This window comes from Echiichthys vipera (genome assembly GCF_963691815.1).
Source record: "Echiichthys vipera genome assembly, chromosome: 23".
Classification (NCBI taxonomy): domain Eukaryota; kingdom Metazoa; phylum Chordata; class Actinopteri; order Perciformes; family Trachinidae; genus Echiichthys; species Echiichthys vipera.
Genome location: NC_139848.1, coordinates 6,356,341 through 6,383,028, shown reverse-complemented (window position 1 = coordinate 6,383,028; position 26,688 = coordinate 6,356,341). Strand labels below are relative to the sequence as shown.

The following is a 26,688-nucleotide window of genomic DNA, read 5'->3' as shown; positions in this document are numbered from 1 at the left end:
TCATAATGAGGAAATTCAGAGTTTGAAACAGAGAATAAAAGCCAGAGAATTTATAGAGTTTATAATTTCATGAATGACGCGTGGCTGTGTGAGCGCCATCTTCTGGATGTTCAACTTATCAACATGGATTCAAAAAAGGAGAATTCAGGTTTAAATCCGGATCGGGCGCAAAACTGCTGCCGTTTTGGGCCTGATTACAGCTCTCGTGTGAACAGTTCCCTGCTATGACATACTTAACTGTTAATTCAGTATGCAGTACATACACATACAGTATATTATGCAGTACATTAGTATACAACTACATCAGCAGTAACTTGGTATCTTCCCAAATGATGCCGCCATCTTCACATCCTGCTTATCTGAACTTACCGAGTTGAGAACGATCCCAGACTTTGGCCCTAAGATCTCCGGGGCTTTTCTGGTTTTTCTGGATTCATTGTGCCGGAGTTGAGAAACTAAAAGTCTTCAGCTAAATGCAGCTCTCTGTATCATTTATTCGGTGGCCTCGGTTTCTTTTCATGTGTGTTTTACGTGTCTTATTTGTTTGGATTTCATAATCTCTCCTTTTGCGTGTGAGAGGATGTCAGCACCAAAAACACACAAAGGAAAACATGTGTATCTTCAACCTGTACTTATTTGTGTGTCTTAAAAGTTCAATACAAATTTCAATGCCAGAAAAAGAAACTAAAAGTCCTAAAAACACCTTTTTTTTCTTCTAAAGCCGTGCACGCTCAAAACCACTGTGCTGCAAGAGAGAGACAGTTTATCCAAATACTGAAGAGGCACACAAACTAAAGGCACACCATGTTGTGTTATTACTGTGTGTGCTGTTTGTGTCTGTATATGAACCCCCCCCCCCCTTCTTCCCCTCAACACACACACACACACACACACACACGCAAACACACGCACACACACGCACACACACACATTTCATGTCTCCTCATTAATGACTTAAACTGGTTAGACGAGGACATATGAAAGAGGGAAGGGGCCTGATTATAATCAATTGATGCAAATATTTCAAAAATGTGTTTATTAGGAGCAGACTGAACACACACTGAAGGGGAGAGAGAGGGCAGCTTAAGTCGACGTGCCATTTAATATTTGATTTTTCCTTGCATTCCTATTTCAGTTGCTCGTGATGCGATACAGTGGATGAGGTGTGCAGCGCTCACTGAACCTGTGTCACGCGGAAAGTGTTTGGTGCTTTGTGTCATTTTTGTTTTGCGTGTGTTTAATTTGAGACAATGACTTTGATGGAAAGGCAACTTTTGAAGTTCCTTAGGAGGTGTTTTTTTGTTTTGTTTTGCTGGCATTGAAACTTCTCAGCAATCATTCAATCTGATTTATGATAATGGGTAAATCGATTAATGGGTAGATTAGCAAAGGCAGTGTGAGAGGGACCGCTGCTCCCAGAGGGGCAGGGATCAGCAGCAGGATCGACACGGTGGTCTTTTCCTAATGAAACTGCCTTTTAATCGCGTATCGTAGAGAAAAACATTTGTCACAGTGTCTGTGACGCCACCCGCTCCTGAAGGGATGTTTTGAATTTGACGTCAAATAACCAGGTTATTTTGTAGGTAGATCTCTGCCATAACAGTGCTGCTGTTGTGCAGGGAACCATGACGAATTGTGGAAAACCCTGGGCTCTTAATCCCAGTGTTGGTATTGGCCCTCAGTAGTAAGTGTGCATCACTAATGATAAACTCGTGGTTAATTGCTGGCACTGGTTACCGCTTGGTTTAAAGGGATACTTTGGATTCTTGAAGTGGGGTTGTATGAGGTGCTGTGCGCCATAGTCGGTGTCTAACCTACAGCCGATGGCAGTGTACGCTGTATTTAGAATAGTTTTACCCGCCTTGTATAAGTTTACGTAAGCCGCTCTGTGCTCTTGTTAAAGCCACCAGACTCCATCATCCGATTGCCGGTATGTTTTGGAAGGAGGCGGAGGAGGAAGGGATTGGATCGGCGGTACACACACACACACACACACACACACAGTCAGACCAATGAGCCAATCATCAGCAAGGAGCAAATAGCAGCTTCCTTCTGCGTCCAGTGTTCGCGCTAAGCTACGCTAAACACACCCCAATCCCCCTGTTAAAAGAGACGTCTGGAAAGCTTTGACAAATATATCAAACACAGATATACTAGCTGCCTTAAATCAATAAGGCTCAAATGCATTTATTCCAATCCTATTCCTCAGATATATGCGATAAAGAGACAGATCGCAACGGGTGTTCTCTTCTCTCTATTAAGCCAAGTAGTGGAGGGCGTTGCTGAGCCCCATACTGTGTGATTTAATTTTTTCTTTGTTTGTTTGTGTTGGCCGAGCCTTTTTAACAGCAGCTATTAATTTTGCATGTGTGTTTTATTATAATCATGTGTCGCTTTTTGGGTTCACATTGTGTGTGTCGCTGCCGGCTTTACTGTCATACCAGCTGAAACCGCACAGTGTGAGGAAAAACACAAAGTCGAGAGAGCCAAAGGCTTTCCCGAGGATACTGGGCAGAGTTTATTTAGCCATGCTTAATGATGCTGCAGGTTTTGGCGGTTCATATATATATATATATATATATATATATATATATATATACACTTCTGAGGCTTTGCTGACTTCTAAATGTTTTTAAAACTTGACAGTAAACCAGTAAAAAGAAACATTTTTTTATAGTTTTGAAACCACATGGAGCCCGAGGTGTAAATATTAAGCCGGCAGTGTTCCCTTTTTACATTTTTAATGCCTATATCAGCATATAGTATTCATAATACATTGTACTTGTACTTATAATCTATTCACCTTAAGTACCTCATACAGCCCCACTTAAAAAAAGTGAACCCTCCCTTTAATTCGGTGCTTTTTGGTTTAATTCTTACTTAGAGTGCATAGAGTAGAGTTCCTTACACGTCTGTCATTACAACGTGTCGTTTACTCCAATGTGTGTAAACAGAAAATAATATACTTGTCTGTATTTAGTCTGAGTGAACGCCACTTGTTGACCTGTGATTCGTCCCAGATGCCTCTGACTCTGCGTCTGTTGTGGTCGTCGCTGCCTCCCTTGTATGTGGATAACAAAGAAATGTGCTCGCTGTATATTGGCAGGGGAGGACTTGGAACAAAGCGAGCAGTTGTTGGTGAAACGGTCTGCAATGACTTTTCACTGTCAACACAACAGGCGGAGCATGAAAGACGATATACTTGATGTACAGTGTGTAGGTGCATGAGGACTATTTCAGCGCGCTTGTTTTTGGTTTTATTAGTTTATATCCTCTCAAACGCAAACCTTGATTAATGTGATTGTCTGTTTGTCTTAATGGATACTAAATCCTGTGGATCGAAGCCAATGCTTTTGGAATATGTTGTAACTTGATGTGACCTGACTGTTGCTGAGCACTAAAGTAAGATCTTGTGTTTTCCCACCAGCTTCACACTCTCTGCTGGGTCCTGGAGTTTTCAGGGGGATGGAGCAGCGCGGAGGTGCGGGCGGAGGAACAGAGAGCCCCAGCCTTCGAGACAGCACCAGCCCAGAGGAGAGAGGGGAGAGCCCTGCCTCCAGTGGCCCGGGGCCGTGCAAGCTGAGCCGTTTGGAGGTCAATGGCAGCCTGGCAGCTTCGCGAATCAGGCAGAATGGCACACCGCTGAGACCATTAGGAGGTGGGGCGTTAACGCAGATGTACATATGCTTATTCAAATTCAAGAGCTGAAGGTCCTGTATTATAAAAAGTGGGATATCCATGTCTCTTTTGATTATAAAGCATGTTGAAGTGCTATATAAATACTGTGAGAGTATTTAAACGAGCCGTCAGGACTTTTGTACGGTTGTGATGTCACAACTATACTATATATTGGTAGAACGTGCTGCTTCAGTGCCGTTACAGTCATTTCCAGGCTGCAGTGACGATGCAGATGCAAGAGCGCAGATGTGGAAGACCCAGAAAATGCTGAGCAATCAGAGCACACTGGTCTTTTTCAGGAGGGGGTCTTAAAGAGACAGGGGCTAAAACGGAGCGTTTCAGACAGAGAGTGAACACAGGGATATTCAGACGGACAGGATGAGGAAAATAATGTGTTTTTTTAACTTTAAATCACGTAAACATGTTCTAGTGTAAACCCAAAATACAAGTATTCATGTATTCAGACCGAAGCTGTTGACAAACACACAATGATACTCAAGCAAATTTATGCATGAAAATGAATTGAATCCCCAAAACTCCAACACCTGAAAACACCATTATGTTCTCTTTGCACTGGCTTAAAGTAACTTCACATGCGCAGCAAAAACACCAAAAGTGAACAGACTGAATGTTTTCCTCCCTTGGAAAAAGTCCAGTACGAAAAGTAGTAGTAAAGCTAGAGTGTTAACCTCTCCCCTTCAAAATAAGTCTCCCCTTAACCACCCAAGACTTGACATGAATTTACAGTAACAATGCCCAGGTCCTAGTTAAGCACACCAACACACACTCTTCCACACCATTACACCAAGCAAGAGGTACAGGCAGAGTGGAGGTACCACCACCACGGTGCTTCGAGGCCTGGATCGAGTTAAACGCTGGAAACGCTCCTCAGATTGTCTGTCCATACTGACACAATACTGTTACTCTATTCCTCTTCTGTTTTCCTTTCCCACTTTACCCCAGAGGCCTCTGCGGGTATTTCAATCTGCTCTTCATTTATTTGTTTCTGTCTTGTTTAAACGTACCCATCACACTCTCCCAGAGTCTGAGGTGAGCCTTCACATTTCGGGTTTGTCTTTACGAAAACCCAAAAGACAATAAAACCAGAAGCAGAGAATGTTTTGCTCGATTGGTGACTTAAAAATTGTTGCTGGGGAGAAATAGAGAGGACGTGAGACGAAGGACCCAACCAGAATCGATTATTCTGTATGAACTTTGACTTCATGGCCAAACGACCTCAATGTATAACCTTTTTCCATGTGTCCCGACTTTATTCCTGTCGGTGCATTGTCCGTAAGACTTGTCACGTAGTGTAGAGCTGCGGCGATGAGTCGATTAATGTGCAGCTCCATTCGAACAATGACACTTATTAATGTGAAGGGATGCTGAAGTGTTTGCACAGGGCACCAAAATAAAATCTACCATGCACATGTGGATGATGTTGGGTGTCTTCTGTCACACACACACACACACACACACACACACACACACACACACACACACACACACACACACACACACACACACACACACACACACATACACACACACACATACACACACACACACACCATTGATATGGCAGAGCAGCATGTACACTCTAAAATACCTAACACAGAAAACACTCACGCACAAATGCCCATTATTCTCTCATGCATTTGAGAACATCATCATGCATCATCACACAAACATTGTAACAGTATACACACACACACACACACACAGACACATATTCGGCAGGGTTGCCTCCCTCCACCTCCACCCTTTCACTGAGTGGTCGGCTTATTGGTGGATAGCGTGCCTGATGCTGCTGTGGTTTGGCTCCGGCTGATCTGTCGCTGCCTCGTCAGGAGGAGGATTGATAGCTTGTTAATTATCAGTTCCTGTGGGACGGAGCAGTGGACTGCATGGGTGTGAATGCTTCCAGGAGGAGCTCCCGGGACTTGCCCAATAACGAGTCTAGACCAAGGCACTGGAACCGGTTTCACCGCTGGAGTTATGGCATCGCTCCTGAGTGCTAATGATATAGATATTATCCAGCAGAGCTTTAATAGCGGTTCTGGAAACAAGTCTTATTCATTGTGGGTTTCAATGTGTGGTACAAATATATAAATACAGTTGTACAATCTTACACTGACACTAACATTCACACTGGCAGCTGCCCAGTCAGTCTTTCACTGAGACCACCAAGCAGCTATTACTACAACACACTCTGTGACTGAACAGACAGAAATCTGTTGAGAAATGTTGCTGTCAGCTTTGGTTTTTGTAAGAATCCCATTCACACAACGCTGAGAGGTGGACGAAAGGAAGGAAGCCTGAAAATCCTCCAAGAAAAGTTCCTTTCTGCCCGAGTTGGGTACATTTTCAGAAACCAAAAACATGTAGACCGACATATCCCTTCATTAAAACAACAACAAAGTAACAGTAACGGCTAAACGCGGAAAAAGCGAGAGGTTGCAGGACGGGGTGGAGGAGGTTTGGTACGTACTGGGGGGTGAGGTCGTGCATTGTCTTGAAGGCGAGGAGAAGATTTTTATGGGAGTTTGGGGACCTTGACCGGGATAAATGTTGAATTTTGAGGGTTTGTTTTTGCAACAGACTCAGTTTAAACACAAAAATTCCCGACTTAAACTGGACAATCCTGTTTATAATTCATGCAAAAGTTATTTTAACTTATTGTGATTAAAAAAAAGAACTTCGAACATGTGGAAAATATGGATCTGGGGAAGTATTGAGCAACTTCCACTTCCTGTGTACACAATACATATACAAACCCAATCTTCTTCTATAACTCTGTGTGTGTGTGTGTGTGTGTGTGTGTGTATGTGTGTCTGTCAGGTTTGATGATCCCAGTCTACTGTGTGGTGGAGCATGCAGATGTGGGCGTAGCTGGTGACTGCGAGGGGCACGGCGACCGTCACGCCGAGTTTGTGTTGGTTCATAAGGATGTCCTCTTCACGCAGCTGGTAGAGACGGCACTGGTCGCTCTGGGATACTCACACAGCTCAGCTGTACAGGCAAGTGGTAAGTAGACTCTGGGTGTGTGTGTGTGTGTGTGTGTGTGTGTGTACGTGTGTGTGTGCGTGTGTGTGTGTGCAGGGTCAAATCAATATATTCAGGCTCTCTTGATTTCAGTTCAATGATGTCACTTCCTCTGATAACGACTGTCCACACAACTGTCAATCACAACAATGAGTTAATGACTCGTGTCCTGCATTCTGTGATACGCACTACACCCCCACATGAAGGGAGGTCTGATCTGATCTGCAGGGAACAAAACTCCTTTAGTTCTGAAATGATGCATCTTTGTATTGTTTGTTTCCAGATATTCTTTTGGGATTCAGACATTTAAATACAGCTTTCCCCTGCATGAGAGAGGCTCATATTTTCAGCCATACCAGTAAAATAATACACTGTACTTATGTTTGCATGCACTATAATTTCAGTTAGTGTTCAAGAAATGCTGTTTGGAAATGATAGACGTCCTCTATAACAATGAATCAGTCGACTGCAGCCCTGGCTGTCAAATTTGACAGTTGTGTATTTTTAAACGTAAAAAAAAGCTACTGAACATGTTTGATTGTGATTTATTAACTTATTTCTTCAACTGGCCGTGTTGAAGTAAAAGGAACAAGTGTTTGTCCAGAACAAAACCTTAATGCCGAACGAATCTAATGATCGAATGCACAACTTTTAATTAATCTTGGTGGCATCTATTTGGAGTTGCACCATTTAGAAGATAGGCTGGCTTTGTTTTAAAGGTATGATGTGTAAAAAGGTCACATGAAAATGTTTAAAACGACTAGACCAGCGGTGTCAAACTCCAATTCACAGTGGGACAAATTTAAAAACTGGGACAAAGTTGTGGGCCAAACTCAATATTTACTAAAAAAAAAATTCTCTCCAGATGTTTAATGTTGAACCTTTCCAGTGCAGCTCCTTGTTCTTGTCGTGGTGTTTCTCATGTTTGATTCTTTGGTTACAGCCACGGTGACAAACAGCTCTTTACCTTCACACACAGATCATCTGCTGAAAGCTCCTGTCCTCCATCTTTCTTTGGGTCGTTTTTGGGGAGGGGTGGATTAATTGTGCCTGCAGAGACTGGTAGCATGGATGCTCATGTGTGTTAACAGAAAAGTAGACGTGTATGAGCTTTATACTCACGGGCCAGCTCTCATAGAACCTTGATATGATCTTGCGGGCCAAATAGAATTACACCGCGGGCCAGATTTGGCCCACGGGCCTGAGTTTGACACCCCTGGACTAGACCTATATTTTATATTTTGAGGAGGTGTGTACTTACATCATCCCAGATGTTTCTCAACCGTACTCAAACTCATATCCCCTTTGTGCATGTGTCAGTGTTGTGGTTGTCATTCATTTATTATTTAGCCACATTTTTACAATGTTCTTTCTGGATCTTCCTCGCTGCTCCGTCTGCGTCACACAGTGTTGAAAAAATGCTGATTTTTTAACGTGAAACTGCTTTAGTCAGCATTTTTACCAGTTGAATCAATTGTTTTGGAGAGGAGAAGCCCACTGCGGATAATTCAGCTCAGGGAGAAAGTGACGGTAATGGTGATGAAAACAACAACTCCCACGATCCCACGCTCCTTCATTACATCACCAAACTGCGTCTGTTGTTTTTGCTTTGATTAAGAGACCCCTAGTGGCAAAAGAAATGACGAATCGTGTGATTTTTAAGGCATATTTGCTTGATCGACAGTCAGGGAGGTTCACACATCCTGCTCAGCTCCACCCAGAGCTTCTCCACTTTGACAAAAGTGTCACTTTCTGGCACCAGGGCGAGGGCGAGCACAGCACTCAAACGCAAGCTTCAGTGAGTCACATAGTTAGTGGGGAAAAAAGAGGTTCATCAGCCTCTTCACATCACATCTGGGAAACACAGAAAATCTGAGCTTTTTCATTATTACACATTAATGGGAAACATCTCATGTTTGGGTCTTTCTTTGGTAAGTGATGAGAAATTAATTATTTCCAGCAGCGGTTTATTAGAGTATGACTGGTTTCCAGATGGATGGCTTTTGCCACATGGGCACAACGAGTCCCCAAGTGTTTAGTCGATCCCAGGAAAGGTATTTACCAAGAAGGTATTTGCAAGATAAATCCATCTAACACTTATCTTGTGATGTGATTCAGTCAACCCACCTGGCAGCGCGAAGGTTAAACTCTCCGTCTGTATCTGTGCGTCTCCGACCAGCACCGAAACTTTTTTCCCATCATTTTGGGATCAAAACAAGGCAGACAACAACCAGTCAACCATGAAACAACAGCCTTCACACACACACACACGCACACACAAACGCACACACACACACAAACACACGCACGCACGCACAGAGCAGGGCAGTTTGACATTCCTGGTGTGTCCCGTAAACACAGGGCACTCTAACCGAGCGGCCGACGCCCTGCGACCCCCCTCGCCTCTCCCAAACGTCTAGGTTTTGTTCTGAGAAATAAGCCTTTTCTTTTCAAATAAATAATTTTTGGCTGGAGTCATGCATTTTTTTCCCCCACTGCGGTCGCAACCAAAATTATACAGTCTCTTCTATTTTCTTCTGCCATTGAATTGCATCTTGCATAACTTTGGCTGCGTGGGTATTTTTAAACTCTTAACTGGCACAGGGGGTTTTCTTTAATTAACTCGCACATTATGGCTAATTAAAAAGAAGCTATTTCTTATTTAGGTTATATGGTTACTGCTCTGAATTCAACATGGGATTAGGTGAACTGCTCAGCAAATTTTTCTCTTTACCTAAATTTAACTTAAGGCCATGTTTTGGGAAGCATTCACTGATATTACTCACTCAGAAATAACCATTTACCGTATTTTTAAGGCTCGCGAAACCACCAGAGGTTCCCAGAAACGAGCTGAAACTTATTTTAAGGGACACACGGGACACTATCTCCCAACCAAATGGTCTTAAACATGTTTGAGATGCACGCAGCGTGTAACGTTAATTAATAGTTTCTGTCATTATGTCTAATGTCTGTAATTCTGACATGGAGAGGTCGCTCAAAAGCCTAGAGTTCTTACTTTTTGTTGTTTAATATCTTTAATTGCATGCATTTCTATGTCATGTCTAGCTGTGAGTTGTATATTTTGGTGTTTTTGTACTGCAACATCTTGTCATTGACCAACATGTGAGCAGATATATCTGCAATTATCTCAGATCAGCCCTTAGTTTCTGCTATTTTGGGCATAATTTGTGCTTCAGATATAAGTGTGGGCTGATGGGAAACCTGTTAAATCCTAGAATATTAATTTACTATGACTGCATTCCTTTTTATTTCTGCATTTAATATATTTTGGGTCAGGAAGAGCTTTAAAATGTTAAAGCGGGTCTGTAAATTCATACGCGTAAGCGGCTGATGACATGTTAAAGTATTAATCATTTCTAAAGCGGCAGGACACACAGCACATGCAAGTGCCGGTTATGAGAAGAAATATTGTGCTGTCAGACGGAACGATGACCTCACAGTGTTTATTCACTTCATCGTCTCACTCAGCCTGCGTCGGTCTTTAATGTCGAGCTGATTTGACTTTTCTCCTCTGATTAATCAACTGTGGAGTCCCAAGAGAACGGCCTTTGTTCATTCTGCCCCTATCACCAGCATCTTCATGCAATGAAGACAAACACACACACACAAACGCGCGCACACACACACGCACACACAAACACACGATTGAGGCTGGCAAGCCAAGGCCAGGCAGGGTCTGTGTTTGATTTAGCAGATCCTAACGCGATTAGGCCTGTTTAGATTTGCACTTCCAGTCACGGTTGTTGGAAGGCCAGGGGAATGTTCAACCCAGGATGATGCTCCAAGACTGGGGGAGTCCGTCTGTTACACTCTGACACACACACAACACACACAGGTTAGGTTTACATCGATAAGGAAAGGCAAGAACAGCCAACAGAAGATTCATAAATGAACACATGATTTAATTCTGCATTTGTTGTCCTCTGTTTCTTTGTTTGTGTGTTTGTGTGTTTGTGTTCTCCAGGCATCATTAAAGTGGGCCGCTGGAAGCCGATGCCCATCCACTACCTAACAGACGCTCCAGAGGCAACAGTGGCTGACATGCTGCTGGACGTTTACCACATGGTTACACTGCGGATCATCCTGCACAGGTCAGCATGTGTCCAAGTTTATTAGCTTCAAATTACACGGAATTATGAGCAATATTGACGTTTGGAGTCAAGCTGCTAGTTGTTACTCTGGTCTGATTTTTAATATTATTAATTCTGAAGATTTCTCTACTGAGCTCCGCACTCGTGCACACACATTGGTCTTGCTATTTTTATTTATGCAGATTTGTTAGCAGTGTTGTGCATGAACATGTTTTCATTGAACATACAGTGGGTACGGAAAGTATTCAGACCCCCTTAAATTTTTTACTCTTTGTTAAATTGCAGCCATGTGCTAAAATCATTTAAGTTCATTTTTTTCCTCATTAATGTACACACAGCACCCCATATTGACAGAAAAACACAGAATTGTAGACATTTTTACAGATTTATTAAAAAAGAAAAACTGAAATATCACATGGACATAAGTATTCAGACCCTTTGCTCAGTATTGAGTGGAAGCACCCTTTTGAGCTAATACAGCCGTGAGTCTTCTTGGGAATGATGCAACTAGTTTTTCACACCTGGATTTGGGGATCCTCTGCCATTCCTCCTTGCAGATCCTCTCCAGTTCTGTCAGGTTGGATGGTGAACGTTGGTGGACAGCCATTTTGAGGTCTCTCCAGAGATGCTCAATTGGGTTCAAGTCAGGGCTCTGGCTGGGCCATTCAAGAACAGTCACAGAGTTGTTCCGAAGCCACTCCTTCGTCATTTTAGCTGTGTGCTTAGGGTCATTGTCTTGTTGGAAGGTGAACCGTCGGCCCAGTCTGAGGTCCATAGCACTCTGGAAAAGGTTTTCGTCCAGGATATCTCTGTACTTGGCCGCATTCATCTTTCCTTCAATTGCAACCAGTCGTCCTGTCCCTGCAGCTGCAAAACACCCCCACAGCATGATGCTCCCACCACCACACTTGACTGTAGGGATGGTGTTGGGCAGGTGATGAGCGGTGCCTGGTTTTCTCCACACATACCGCTTAGAATTAAGGCCAAAAAGTTCTATCTTTGTCTCATCAGACCAGAGAATCTTATTTATCATAGTCTGGGAGTCCTTCATGTGTTTTTTGGCAAATTCTATGCTGGCTTTCATGTGTCTTACTCTGAGGAGAGGCTTCCGTCGGGCCACTCTGCCATAAAGCCCTGACTGGTGGAGGGCTGCAGTGATGGTTGACTTTCTTGAACTTTCTCCCATCTCCTCACTGCATCTCTGGAGTTCAGCCACTGTGATCTTTGGGTTCTTCTTTACCTCTCTCACCAAGGCTCTTCTCCCCCGATTGCTCAGTTTGGTTGGACGGCCAGCTCTTGGAAGAGTTCTTGTCATCCCATACGTCTTCCATTTAAGGATTATGGAGGCCACTGTGCTCTTGGGAACTTTAAGTGCAGCAGAAATTTTTTTGTATCCATGGCCAGATCTGTGCCTTGCCACAATTCTGTCTCTGAGCTCTTCAGGCAGTTCCTTCGACCTCATGATTCTCATCTGCTCTGACATGCACTGTGAGCTGTAAGGTCTTATATAGACAGGTGTGTGGCTTCCTTAATCAAGTCCAATCATTAGAATTAAACACAACTGGACTCCAATGAAGGTGTAGAACCATCTCATGGATGATCAGAAGAAATGGACAGTACCTGAGGTAAATATACAAGTGTCACAGCAAAGGGTCTGAATACTTATGTCCATGTGATATTTCACTTTTTCTTTTTTAATAAATCTGTAAAAATGTCTACAATTCTGTGTTTTTCTGTCAATATGGGGTGCTGTGTGTACATTAAAAGGAAAAAAAATGAACTTAAATGATTTTAGCACATGGCTGCAATTTAACAAAGAGTAAAAAATTTAAGGGGGTCTGAATACTTTCCGTACCCACTGTACTTGTGTTTTGGATGAATTGTGGTTAATCCAGCTGTGGTGACAGACAGGTTAAAGTTGAACCAGTGTGTTTGTGTCGAAATAAAGTCAGCAGCAAGTTTGGTGGTTTAGCATTGTTACTGACAGTCACAACAGAAAAAGGAGACATTATTCACGTTAAAAGGAGAAACAGAAAAAGTAAAAACAGCAAACGATGGGGAAAACTGGTGACTTTTCCAAGATGATCAGGGACAAAAAACATCTAAGCGACAGATAACAGATGTCACTTCCTGCTTCTTTGAATAAGTATACATTAGTCTAATGATTATAGCCGGTTGCTGGGTGATTTGACCATTGTGACATCCCCTGCTGTGAGCTATAGTAACAAAGAGTTTCTGGTGTGCAGCTTTGCACGGCTCGAGGAGCTGCCATCCGAGCAGTGGACCCACGCCACAGTGAGGAGCGCCCTCAAAGAGCTGCTCAGAGAGACCAACCAGAGCGTGCTGGCCAAGGAGTGTCCCCTCTCCCAGGTATGTTCTCAACATCACCAGCTACAGCAAATAAAGGCTCCCAGTTCACTCGTTCGCCTCTTTTTTTAGTCAACATTTGTGCAAGTGAGGAGATATTAGTTTAAATGACTTTTTTAGAGAAATGTTTATCTGGGTATCTGTTTCTGTCACATCCTTTCTCACTCACACACACACACACACGTGGACACATGTGGTTTCATCATCACTTTACCACACACTTGGTGCACTGTGTAATCTATAACACACACACACACAAGTATTGATACCGTCCCATGGGAAAGGGACGCACACACGCACACCTCAATTATCCTGCTCACACACACCCTGCAGTCATTAGACTTTAGAGAGTGTGTCATTTCAACTTGTGATTTATACACAGGACTTAGTCATGATGTAATTAGTGATTAGGGGGAAGTGTGTGGGTGGTGTGTGTTTGCAGCCTGACTCATGTGAGTTTGAATCCTCAGCGTTTCCCATGTTGAGCCTTTACTACACATGTAGAGTGCTCCCACTCTGTAGAAGTGACCACAGTGCATGCTGGGAAGCGGTTGATTTCTCGTTTTTAGTGAGAAAAGCTCATCACCCAGTCTCAAGGAGCTGCCACTCCCAAGACACAGGCTTTACATGAGCTGATCCTGACCGTTTATTATGTGTCCCGTGATCCAAAGGACGATAATCAAAGATCAAATGATCAATGACCTCCAGCAGCATTCTTTATTTTCTAATTACAATGAATCAATTGTATTTTTGCCCATTTCTCTCTCTGTCTCTGACAGAGTATGATCTCAGCGATAGTGAACAGCTCCTACTACATCAACGTCTCCACCTCAAAGTGTCAGGAGTTTGGACGCTGGTACAAGAGGTACAAACGCATCAAAGGTAACTTTAACACACTCACATTTTCAAACTCTGAGTCCTGACGCAGTGGTAGTGTTAGACTTTTGAACCGATGAAATTTCCTCCATAAAGTCAACACACTTTATGGCACAAAGTGAATCCGTAATGCTTTCCTGTTGTGTCAAAAAATACCCTTGAGCAAGGCACTAGGTGGATTGTAACAGCCGAGAAATGTAAGTCTTAGATCGATCTGTATTGCATAACATGAAAAGTCAATACATACATTGGTGCCCACAGCTGAACAGAAGTCTGTGTTGTAAAATTCAAGCACATGCACACATAATCGGACTACTGTGGCACGTGCAAACACAATTTTTGACAGTAATCTGGTTCCTTGTGTGCACGCAGTCGCAGGTGTTGCTCCACTTCTGCAGCAGCTTTATGTTGTTCAGTAACTCGCCCGTTAAGTGTCTGTTTATCTGTGAGCTGATGCAGTTTGGTGGCACGCGTCACCTCGTTAAATTCTCTCACCTTGTTAAAAACTTTTACTCTCCTGCGCCTCAACCGTCAACTGTTGAGCTGGTTGTACTTTATGTTGCTTTGCCCTGAATGTGGAGACTGTCAGAGCTATTTTTTAAAGCTGACACTCACTGCTAATCACAGCTCGACTTAATACTACTCACCTGCCCGGCTGCCTTTGTTTTCGTGATTTATTTGCTTTAAATGGGATTGTGTGTGTGTGTGTGTGTTTGTGTGTGTGTGCGCGTGCGTGTGTGTGGCTGTATATGTCTAATATGCAGCATGAGACGTCCGTCACTGACAGCTGACCGACTCTCAGTAGGAAGAAACTGTCACACGTGGTTTGCATTAATGTCACCCTTAATACACATGACACAACTAAATGCTCTTAACTCCTAATGGAAAACAGCAGCAACCCCCTTACACACACACACACACACAAACACACATGCGACCAAAACCAGGAATAAGAGCTTTTCTTGCACACACACACACACACAGACACACACACACTGGGAAGGTAAAAATCTGAAGCCCTGCCAAACCTCACTCCAACTTTTATTCCCCTAATAACCTAAAATGTGACTCTCAACTAAGCCCAGCAGAAGCATAATAAGAAGCAGATTTATGTGGAGACAAGCAGAGAGGCCGTTAAAAACCAGAACAGAAAAGTTCAATGCAGTGATGAAGAGGAAACACTCTTCACGTATTTGATCCCATGAGGAGAACGTGGAGACACTTAGTGAAAAAGGACTTTGGTTTCCTTTTTTTGTGGCTATGAGATCATCCTCTGAACTACATCTTATCTTTGTTTTTAACTCATAAATGACCAAGATTTCACCTGCTACCCCTCCACAATAGGCCTTTGGATATACAGTACTTATTATATTAAAAAAAGCAACATGTGCAGTATTTAAAGAGTCACACATAGAGGCATTATGAATTAAATATATTTAGACTGTAGCAGCATCTAGAAAGGTTGTGTTGGTGCTGTGAGAACAGATTGATGTGAAAGGGAGAATTTACAAGCATCCCTTTGCCTCTAGGAGGAAGTTATAGGTGCAGGCTACTTGTTTTTATATGTGACAGCTGAGGATACTCCCATAGGTTGGTCGTAAGAGGGCTTCATCCACGTAGGACACCCAATAAGGGGGCTAAGCACCCTCCAGAAGTACTGTCTTTGCTGTCACTGGCATGTATCCTATTGTGCTCTATGTGCTTACTACTCTGATGTTCCCCCCTCAGGTGAATACATTGACAAGATGTGGTCAGCACAGGACAAATCCGATATTAAAGGTATGTTCATCTTTTATTGATGACTTTCTGGTGACATGATGCCACTTGTAGGGATCAGATTTGGGTTAGAAAACAATATCTTCTTAAGTATATTAAAACAAACGTGTGTGTGTGTTTGTTGACACAGTTGAGAGGGATTTGGACCTGAGCGTCCTCGGCCAGCGTCCTCCCTCTCTCTTACCTTCCCCCACTCATTTGGGCACCGTGGGCGGCCCCGGACCTCTGCCCATGAAGAGTGGCCTAGGGGACACTCAGACCTCGGCTCAGCCTCACTGTCTGCCTCACCTGGCCAGTCAGCATCACCCCAGTGCGCCACTGCGTCCCCAGGGTCCCCCTCTCCTGGGCCACGGCGGGCTCCTCTCCCCCCAGCTCTCCCCTCAGCTCGTCCGTCAGCAGCTCGCCATGGCTCACCTCATCAACCAGCAGCTCGCCGTCAGCCGCCTGCTCGCGCACCAGCACCCGCAGGGAGTCAACCAGCAGTTCCTTCACCACCCGCCCATCTCACGGACCTGCAAAGGCCCAGGGGCAGCTACGGAGCCCGGCCTTAACTGCTCAGGGGCGGAAGTCTCCTCCGGCATTTATCAGCAAGTGCGGAACGAGCTGAAGAGGGCGAGCATTTCTCAGGCGGTGTTCGCCCGTGTGGCTTTTAACCGCACACAGGTAAACTGTAATAAATCATTACAACTGTTTACCAGATAAAGTAACATTAATGTTAACGCTGACCCCTCTGTGTGTGTGTGTGCGTGGCTACAGGGGCTGCTGTCAGAGATCCTTCGTAAGGAGGAGGATCCTCGCTCGGCCTCACAGTCGCTGCTGGTCAATCTGAAGGCCATGCAGAACTTCCTCATCCTGCCAGAGGGAGAGCGAGACCGCATCTACCAGGAGGAGAGAGAGAGGAGCGCTAACTCCAACCACAACCATTCCACCAACCACATCCCCAACACCAACACACACAGACTCCCACAGGTACACACACACTAAGAGGACCGCACAGTTACAAGGACTAATGGCAGCGCTGCATGTGGACAGTGATACAGAGAGACTAGTTTATACAGCGCTGCACACATTCACACCTGCACTAAAATATAGATAATAATAATAATTATAAGAAATATCTGGGTCCTCCACCTAGAGTGCATACAAAATTGCACATATTCAGAGCTGTGCAGTACGCTGTTAACTATAAATTATAAGCTTTGAAAGGGCGTTTTAAAGCTTTACGACATTAATGTGAATGTGACACATACAAGGGAAACCAATCACAGGAACGCAAGTTTGAATTCGTTAAAAATATAGTTCTGTTTGTAATGAAACAGAGCCAAACACTTCACATCAGAGGCATGAAGGTCAGTGTTACTGTCAGACTTTTCCTTATTAAACAATCCAATTATTACCAGTGATACAGCAGAGTGGCAAATCGCATGTATTTATTACAAAATCGTGATATTTTCTTCTAATTTTCCACTATTTTCATCACATTTTATGTGCTGTTACTGTTATTTTTGCAGTTAATATTTGCAATAGATACTGTAGATACTGATACTGGTCTAATAGATGTACTGTTATTAAATCCACCATATAAATCGGACTCTAGTGATGAATAAACAGTCAATAACTGGCAATAATGTGAAATAAATGATCCTCTTTCTAGATTTCACCTTCTGTTTATCACGTAAATGTAAAAACCCCACCCGTGTCTGTGTCCCGCTCTGTGCAGACAAAGTGCAGCATGTCTGCAGCAGAACCTCCGCTGAAGCTGGACTCGCTGGTGCACATCTCATCAGGGATCTATGATGAGATCCAGCAGGAGATGAAGAGGGCGAAGGTCTCCCAGGCTCTGTTTGCCAAGGTGGCTGCCAATAAGAGTCAGGTCAGTCCCAGATAAACACGATGCATTCCTCGATCTTCTAATACACAGTATTTACATGAATGGGCTACACACTACACACTGAACACTCACTCAGAAAGGAGGTGACACATCTTTTTAACTTGTTGACATGTTGATTGAACCTTTTTAAGAATGAGTCGCACACACGAGCCTCCTGTAACACATCCGGGTACACATGTCCACGAACTGAGCTGATGATGTTTGTAGGAGTTGATGAGGCTGTAACATGCGGGGGCGTGACTGTGTGTGTGGGCATGTGGGGGATCTGATTACCCGCTGCGGCGTACCGTCATGTCTCCATCCTCCGATAAACAATGCGGGTGATGGAAGGCAAGATCAAAGAGGAGTCTGCGCGGTCGGGACAAAGAGAGCAAGACGATGCTATCAAAACCAGTTTAAATGCCTTTACTTTTTTCTTCGTTTTTACAGACTTCATGCGACTAATCTATTAATCAGAAAGGCTTTGAGAGCGTGTGCGTGTTAATGTATGAGCGATGCTAAAAAGTCTGAAATGATAAAGCAGTAAAAGAGTGAGGGATGGCAGGGGGCACAGTGGGAAAAGGAGCAACAGAAGGATGCAAGACGGAGGGAAAGATAGACAAGATGAAGGAGGGATGATCACGTTATTACCATTAATTTCCAGGCTGAAGGCTGCGCATAAACAACAGCTGGTGGCAGATCCTGGGTCAGCCTAGCAGAGATAATCTAATCTTCACACATACACACACTTGCAGACACTCACTGCTCCCTTCAGACTTTTTCCCTCTCTGCTTTCTTGTCTTCTTTCTCCTCTCGGGGGACAATGTCGGCTCTGTTCTGTTTATTTTAGAATTCAAATATGTAGTATCAAAAGTCAACTCTTGTGACTCCAGTCAGTTCAGGGATTAGCATTAACCCTTGGTGAGAGATACTTATCCATAGTCAGTGTGTTACCTACAGTAGATGGTGGTCGGTTGCCACTTTAGAGGAGCAGACAGGCACACGCTAAGTAGTGTACTGCTGTGGACGGGGGCAGCAGCTAAACGGATTTTAGGCACCTAAAAAAAATCAATATCAGTTTAAGTGTACGCTATATTTAGAATATTTTCACAGCTTTACCTTGCCATCAGACATGCGGGCAGAACTGAAGAACTGAACATATTGTCAGCAGAGCCACATGAGCTCAGGAGTGATGGAAGCCACAGCCACACAAAGCCACACACAGCCACACACAGCCTGGCAGCCTGCTCCAAACATACACAGAACAAACAAACAATCACATGCATTAACTCAGGCCAAATCTGCTCAAATACCCCACTGCTTACAGGACAAAACACAAAACAGCAAAAAGCCTGATCCATGAGAACTCAGAGGACTTATTTTTTAGTAAGGTGCAGTCATTAAAACATCCTATTTTGAGTAATTAAACACCTAAATCTCCCCAGGGCTGGCTGTGTGAGCTGCTCAGGTGGAAAGAGAGCCCGAGCCCTGAGAACCGCACACTGTGGGAGAACCTGTGCACCATCAGGAGGTTCCTGGCATTAACGCAGGCCGATAGAGATCAGGTCTACGAGGAGGAGTCGAGACAACAGCACAGCGAAAGGCTCCACACCGTCCTGCACATCCCAGACCAGCAGGTACAGACATGCAGCCAGGTTAGGGCTTTGTTTTTGTCCCACTGCACTGTCAGATGGAGTTAGGGATGATTTATTTTTTAGTTTCTATTTTCTATAAGAAATTTACGCAATTCATTTTTGGTTATTTTGAAGAATAAAAGAAAAGGAGAAACAAACCAAACAAGACACCAATTATAGGGTTTTACGGGTGAGAAACTGTGAATACCAGCATCTGACTTCTTGATGCGCTGCTTAGAAAAGTTTTCTCTGTGTCTGTGTGTGTGTGTGTGTGTGTGTGTGTGTGTGTGTGTGTGTGTGTGTGTGTGTGTGTGTGTGTGTGTCTCCCTCCATCTGTCTGATCCCACCACCTGCTCGTCTCCGCAGCCCTCCTCTTTGTCATACTTGTGTCCCATAAGTAATTGAAAATAGACGTGGTAAATGACCAGCCCACACATTTCCTGCTAAACACTCCTCCATCCCACCCTCTCCCCAAAAACCAAAATGCTCTCCAGTCTGGCCCTAACCTCAATATTATTCAGAACAGTCCCTGTAATTATTGATGCAGAGAAAAAGGAATTGCCATTATCTTTATTTAGGTCCTTTAATTTGGACGGACCACAGATTTATGGTGTCGGATTCCTGTGTTTGGGTGTGCTGGCCACCCCACCCTGTTAATAAGCTCTAGTAGTGTGGTTGTTTGTGTGATGAATTTGGGAGTTTAACGTTCACGGCGGCGGGTGATACAAGCTGGTCAGTGACACTTGGGCTTGTGAGACATGTCCTTTAATGGCTCTGCAGAGAGGCGTTGAAAGAGGCGCTAAGCGGTTCACTTATGACTGTGGTGATGAGGAGTTTAAGGTCCCCCGTTGTCAAAAGTGAGATGTCTTTTTTGATTATGAAGCAGGTCAAGGTGATTTATAAATACTGTGAGAGTAGCAAAACGCGCAATCGACAGAGAAATGCACACAGCCTCAAAAGGATCTTTGCGCCAATGTTCAGAAGAGAAAATCACTCGATATGAAACTTTAATCATTTGTTTGCTGCATTTCCTATTTTTTAAATGTTTTTATACTCATTTGAGGTCCCCGTGGTGACCCCGAGTGATCTTTTAGTTCATGCACCAAGTCAGACATGCCAAATACGTTTGACAAACACCAGTGCTACCAAGGAGACTTGAAACTTTCACAGACCTCCGTAGTGCGTCTTCTAAAGAGACAGGAAGCAGCAGTTTATCAGAACTGGGGAAGCGCTTAAATACCCTCAGTGTGTCAGAGTCTGGTCTCCACATTGATCTCATTTAACTGCCATTAATCCAACCTTTCGCAGTTTTTGACAGTTATAATGATGTTTTGAAGTCTTGGAAAGTTGAGGTCCACTTCCCAGCTTTTTCCAGACTTTTAACAGCATCTCATGTTCTTCATCAGTGAATGGAGATCACATGGAGATGCTGATTAAGGCAATTAGGTTTAGGTCAAGAATTAACTTTCATGCTTATTGATAATCTTTAATTTTCTCTCAGTAACATCTTCACACACACCATCAACACACACAATAATGTAAAAATCCTTTTCTTTCCCTTACAGGCCCTCCACAGACAGCCTCTGCCACCTCTGACCACTCCATCTCCGATTCATGAAGAACCACAGCCGGTCCCGTTGCTGGTCTTGCATGGCTCAGAAGACGGGTCCCAGCGTGGGATGAGCCCTAGCCTTGGAGGGAGTGGACCAAAGAAGGCCCGCTCACGTACACGGATTTCCCTCGAGGCTCTGGGAATCCTGCAGTCCTTCATCGGCGATGTGGGGCTCTACCCCGACCAGGAGGCCATCCACACCCTGTCGGCCCAGCTGGATCTACCCAAGCACACCATCGTCAAGTTCTTCCAGAACCAGCGCTACAACGTCAAGCACCACAACCAGGTCAGAGAGCCCGTCCCAGGGGAGGACGACCAGGAGAGCTTGAGTCCAAGCGAGGGGGGCGTCTGCGTGGTGGATGGTCGAGGAGAGGAGGGTCTCTCTGCGTCTGAGGAGTCGAGTGAGGACGGGAGAGGATCAGTGGAGGTGTTCAGAACAGGCGGAGAAGAGGAGAGAGATGTGGAGATGGAGCTAGAGAAGGGAGAAGGGGATGATGGGAAAGCCTCAGGGCCAGCAACTTCCTCTCTGTCCCCCTACAGCAGCCTGGACAGCCCCCACTCCGCGGAGCAGCAGAGATAACAGCAGAGAAACGAGAAGTGAGGAAGTCATTAGATGGAAGCAAAAGACACGATCAAACTGTGAAGCCCACACACAGATAACCTGTGAATAAACACACACTTTCATCACCTTCACCAGAGCTGATGATCAGAGCTCGTTAATATCTGAAGAACTGTGGAAAACTATTTAAGCAAGGTTCGAGTGAAAAGGGATCCGAGGGTACTACATTCAGATACTTCCAGTATTTTTAGCTTTGATGCTGCCAGGAAAAAAAACAAAGTTCCTCTAAAAAATGTTAATGTTTCACTCAGTTGTTCCTGATGATGGGAACTCCAGAAATCTCCGGGAAACCTCTGTGAGCTTTGAAGGTGACTGTTAAAACCTCTCCAACGACTCCTGCAGTGCAATTTTTACAGTATTACCGAATACACAGCTTCCTGCCCAATCACGGTCTAAATGCAATAATACAACAGGGAAGCTGTGTGAGTATTTTCAGAATGAACACTGTAGTGGATTACAGTATGCTGCAGGAGTGATTTGAAACGGTTTGAATCTTCAGCCACCTTTTAAGTTAACGTTGTTGTTTATTACATTTTCAAGTGAATTGTTCGATACTCTAAAGCATGGGTGTCAAAGTGATCCAGTAAAGAGCCGCTGTGGCTGCAGGTTTTCATTCCAACCAATCAAAAACACCTGGTCCAACAAATCAACTGTGTGAAGACAGTTCAGGTGATTGAGTAAGTCGAGTCAGGTGTGTTTTTGCTTGGTTGGAATGAAAACCTGCAGCCACACGGCCCTTTACTGGATCAGTTTGACACCCACGCTCTAAAGAGACCAGCAGAGGTTTCCTCTTAAGGTAGGGTGAGGCAGGTTTCACTGTAGGGACGGTTCACATTTTTGGAAGTGAGGTTGTACGAGGTCATTCTTCACAGTATTACCCACAGTAGATGGCTGTCGGCATGCCCACACTTTGTTATCTCCTAAGACTTTAAAACACCAAACTCACAACAGGCAAAATTACTGTTTTTGTCAATGGAGTCTGGCGGTTTTGATGAGAGCAGAGAGCAGATCCGTCCGCTTAAACTTAAACTTAAACTTAAACTTAAACAAGGCTGTCTAAGGCTAAAAGTTCCTATTAGAGCGTACACACAGTCTTTTGTTAGGTGGTGAAAATACATTTAGCTGCTGCCACGTCCACAGCGGTACATTGCTTAGCCTCTTCGTCTGCCCTGCCTGCTTCTGGGGCTGTGCTGACCGCCATCTACTGTACTGTAATAACGGTAATACACTGACCATGGGTGAGTACCTCATGCAACCCCACTGGAGGAATCTGAAGAATCTCTTTCAGCTGGCAACGACAAAATTTAATTGAATTTTACATGTCCTCAAAAAAAGATGAGTTATGAGCAGTAAGCGAAGCATTTGGCTGCAGTGTCTCTTTTGGGCTTGCCCACATATAAGATAGAGTGTTTGGAGTCTACTGCCAACCTGTTACATTCCTGGTCAGATATTAGAAATAAATAGAAACAAATGAATAAATCAAAAAGAGAAGCTGAAGACAGAACTCCCATGTGAGCTGGAGCACTTGTTGTTACGGTGAGATGTCAGAATATCTGGACCAAACATACACCGTAGTGACATTGGGCAGTTTACCTCATGATACATGCATCCACCTGTGGGAAATAAAGGCATACAGACAATAACACCAGCACCTCCGCCCAAACTGAAGCCCCTTATACGTTCCATGTGTATTTTTTATGCATAATATGCTTTAGGTGTTCCATTCATCACCTGAGCTCTATGTGAAACAGTAAATCAGCTCCACACTACCCTCCCATTGATATTTATTACTAACTTTTATTTACTTAAATCTGTTGTTGTAATTATAGTTTTGCCATTTCCTTTGACATGACTTCAAATATCTTTGTAAATGTGACCATAAAGAGCAGAATCTGAAGAAGTACGAAGTCAGTGTTGCACACTTTATTTCTAAAGCGGACTAAAAACGTTTATGCACATTTATGAGTCATACTGTAAGTGTTGACAATCCACCTGCAAAACTGATTCTGTCATCGTGTGTGGGATGCGACTACTGTTACTGACACTGTTCACTGTAATGTGTGCCACAAAGGAGCAGGGTATAAAAGACACATTTGCATTTCAGTTTGACAATCATGTCTGTCCTGGACGGAGCGCGCGACGTTCCTGATTTGTTCCACTTTGATGCTTTTACCATTGTTCTTTTGATTCTATTGTGGGCAGGACGTCAAAAAATCTGATAAAACTTTTCCAAAGTATTCTCTGTGTGGAACGTTTGCCCTGTTTGTCCTTTTGAAAACCTCTGGTAGCCGGTCCTGTGCAGCGGCTCTCTGATAAAGCGGCAACCTGCACGAAATATGCACCCAGCTTCCGTCGACTCATGACGTCGGACATTTTCTCATGTTTTCACGCTGTAAATGTCAATTATGAGGCCCGCTCTGGATTTAAAGGTCCCATATTCCGCTCATTTTTAGCTTCATGCTTGTATTTTGATGTTTACATGCTGCACTGTAGCATTCTTCCACCTCTGTTTATGTGACATCACAACCGTACAGAAGTCCCGACGGCTCGTTTAAAGGCACAGTTTCTGAACACGGGCTGTGTGCGTTTCTCTGAGCGCTTTGACACTTTCACAGTATTTATATAGCACATAGTCTGCTTTATAATTTAAGAAAAAAAGACATCTCACATAATAAAATGGGGCCTTTAAAGATGAACAGATATAAAAGAGAGGCCCAACGACATTGCGTAAAAGTAGGCAAGAAAGCCGTCATTCCACTCCAGTTCCTCAGCCCTCACATACCTCGACTCTAACCGCAAACTTTATAAAACAACAGCTGTCACATGCAAATACAAAGTGCACAGTCCTCACTAACCTGACCACAGACACATGAATGTAAAAACAGCAGCGGTAAAATGCAAAACACAAAGTGCACAGTGCAATTAGAGGGGTGGGGGGCGCGGAATAGTCCTTTTTAAATCCACCAGATATTGTAACGCCTAAGCATTGTATGGGATAAGAGACACAGATGAAGAACCGCAGTCAGACTGAGTGTGAATCTGATAAATGACACTGTGTGAGTGGACGGTCCTCAGGGATGGTTGCAGGCTTTGTTTTCAGCTGTAAAGGTGAAGCTGGATGTGGCCAACACCCCGCTGGACTCATCCAGAGTCCACAATCTGTCATCCATCATCTCATGATGGAGGACACGTGCTACAGCCTGAAGTGTGTGTGTGTGTGTGTGTGTGTGTGTGTGTGTGTGTGTGTGTCACACTATCAGAGCCTAGTTAATCTGTATTCCTAATATATGACTGATTCTAGTTCAGGCTTTATTATAGCTGGTGTGACCTACTGCAGTACCTCACTTACGTATCATCGTGTACATGTGACGGGTATCTGCTGTGTGCAGATTCCTCCCCTTCGCTCTGGGATTCATTTGCGAGTCGTAGCTAACTCCGTGCAGCTTCACGTCTGCTTTCCTTGCCAGGACACCCGATAACAATTTGAAAGAATTTAGCAACTGCCACGCTAACAAATGTCTGTATCTCCATCTGTCAAGCTCTCCTCGGTTTAAGTGTTTGGCTTCAAATGAATACTTAGTGAGTTCTAGTTGGGTGTGAAATGACTGCGGTGTCAGGATTAACAGACCAGCTGAAGGGCTATAAGTAAGTGTACCCAGTGCTGCATTTGAATTCTGCCTCTTTCACTAGGATTAGACCATCACCTCCCCTTTAAGTGTAATTCTGGGGCAAAAATCATCCCATGGTCATTTTCATCATCACCATCAAATAAACCTTGGAGAGTTTTTTCATATATGAGCTATTAATGTATAAATCGGGTACTGATTAGCTCGGGGCATTACATGAAGGCATTAAAACGTCTTTCTAACCACTAATGCAGCACTATAAGAGTCCCTACACATGAAACGAAACACAGCTCCTTCCTTTTGGATCGCATTTGGTAAGTGGTGAGTCTTTCCTAACACTCTTTTACTAAACTCTGGGTTCACTAACTACGTTGTTGGCGCTTTGTTTTCTGTGTAGGGACTCTTCTCATGCTGCTGCAGAGGTTTGCTGTTATTTTCAGCAGTATAAGTGGTTAAAAAAGACCTTTGAATGCCTTCATCGCACTGCCCCGAGCATATCAGAGTTAGCCACGTCCGGCTGTTAGTGACTTTACCGTATTTCTCCGTCAATAGTTGTTACACGAAAAACCTGTCTCGTGGCTTATTTGATGTCTGTAAGTGCCGAAAAAAGAGCATGGGATGATTTTGTGCAGGAATTACACTTTAACCCTGGCTCTAACCTTTTATAATAACCATCTTTGACCTCGAGAAATGAACCAGCAGAGCTTGTGAGGGCAGGAAGAGGAGCTTCTAAATAAGTATGACTAACCCGCCTGATCGCTCCATCTTCCCATATCTCAGTACTTTGATTGCACAATGTCATTTTTACTGATAGACATACTAGCAAACTATGTAAATAAGAACCAAACTGTCATTAACCAGTGCAGCCCTTTGTTTCAGTGTATTTCTAAATTGAGATAGAGACAATGGGGATGCGTTCATGTGCAAAACATTTACATTTCCACGCCACCAAAGTAAAGTTTGGGCTTAAAACCAATTGGTGCAGGTAGTGTTGTCCTTGGGCCACTCATTTGTCTACTGATAGCACTTGAGTTTGAGAGCTGAGAGGAGTTTTATAGATTTTGCTCTCAACAACAAAAGCAGAAAGTTCACAACTTTTTGTTACCCCTTTTGCATTACATTAGATGATTTTCAGCCCAACTGGAGTGGAAACCAGGATGACACACAGTTGGATTTGTTATGGAAAAGCGATGGAAAAGTAATTGAATTTTACATGAGGATACCCTCGGGGAACCCTGGCACGGACCCTTCACCTTCAGAAGATAAATGTACATGAGCCCTGTGTCATTAAATATTAGTTTGGTTAAAGAAAATCATAGCTAAAGCATAACGTGTCCTTTTTAGTGTGTTCATCATAGTAAACACACACATCTAATATTACAACTGCATCAGTGAGCGTTGGTACGGTCCACTGGATTTCGGCTCAAACAGCTGGCTATTAGAGCCGTATGGCAGGCTGATACAGGGCCATTA

At 43.8% G+C, this 26,688-nt stretch overlaps 1 protein-coding gene across 1 annotated transcript in view; it reads left to right on the top strand.

Moving 5' to 3' along the window:
* Positions 1-23,616, top strand: part of LOC310964607 (DNA-binding protein SATB2-like) — a 28,313-nt gene extending 4,697 nt beyond the window's left edge. The window contains exons 2-12 of the mRNA XM_083937797.1: positions 3,428-3,658; positions 6,520-6,705; positions 10,709-10,835; positions 13,082-13,205; positions 13,982-14,084; positions 15,807-15,857; positions 15,985-16,517; positions 16,611-16,823; positions 17,575-17,727; positions 19,170-19,361; positions 20,924-23,616. Of these exons, the coding sequence (XP_083793923.1) occupies positions 3,466-3,658; positions 6,520-6,705; positions 10,709-10,835; positions 13,082-13,205; positions 13,982-14,084; positions 15,807-15,857; positions 15,985-16,517; positions 16,611-16,823; positions 17,575-17,727; positions 19,170-19,361; positions 20,924-21,550 (2,502 nt within the window). The 5' untranslated portion in view covers positions 3,428-3,465 and the 3' untranslated portion in view covers positions 21,551-23,616. The remainder of the gene's footprint in view (positions 1-3,427; positions 3,659-6,519; positions 6,706-10,708; positions 10,836-13,081; positions 13,206-13,981; positions 14,085-15,806; positions 15,858-15,984; positions 16,518-16,610; positions 16,824-17,574; positions 17,728-19,169; positions 19,362-20,923) is intronic.
* Positions 23,617-26,688: the final 3,072 nt, after the last annotated feature.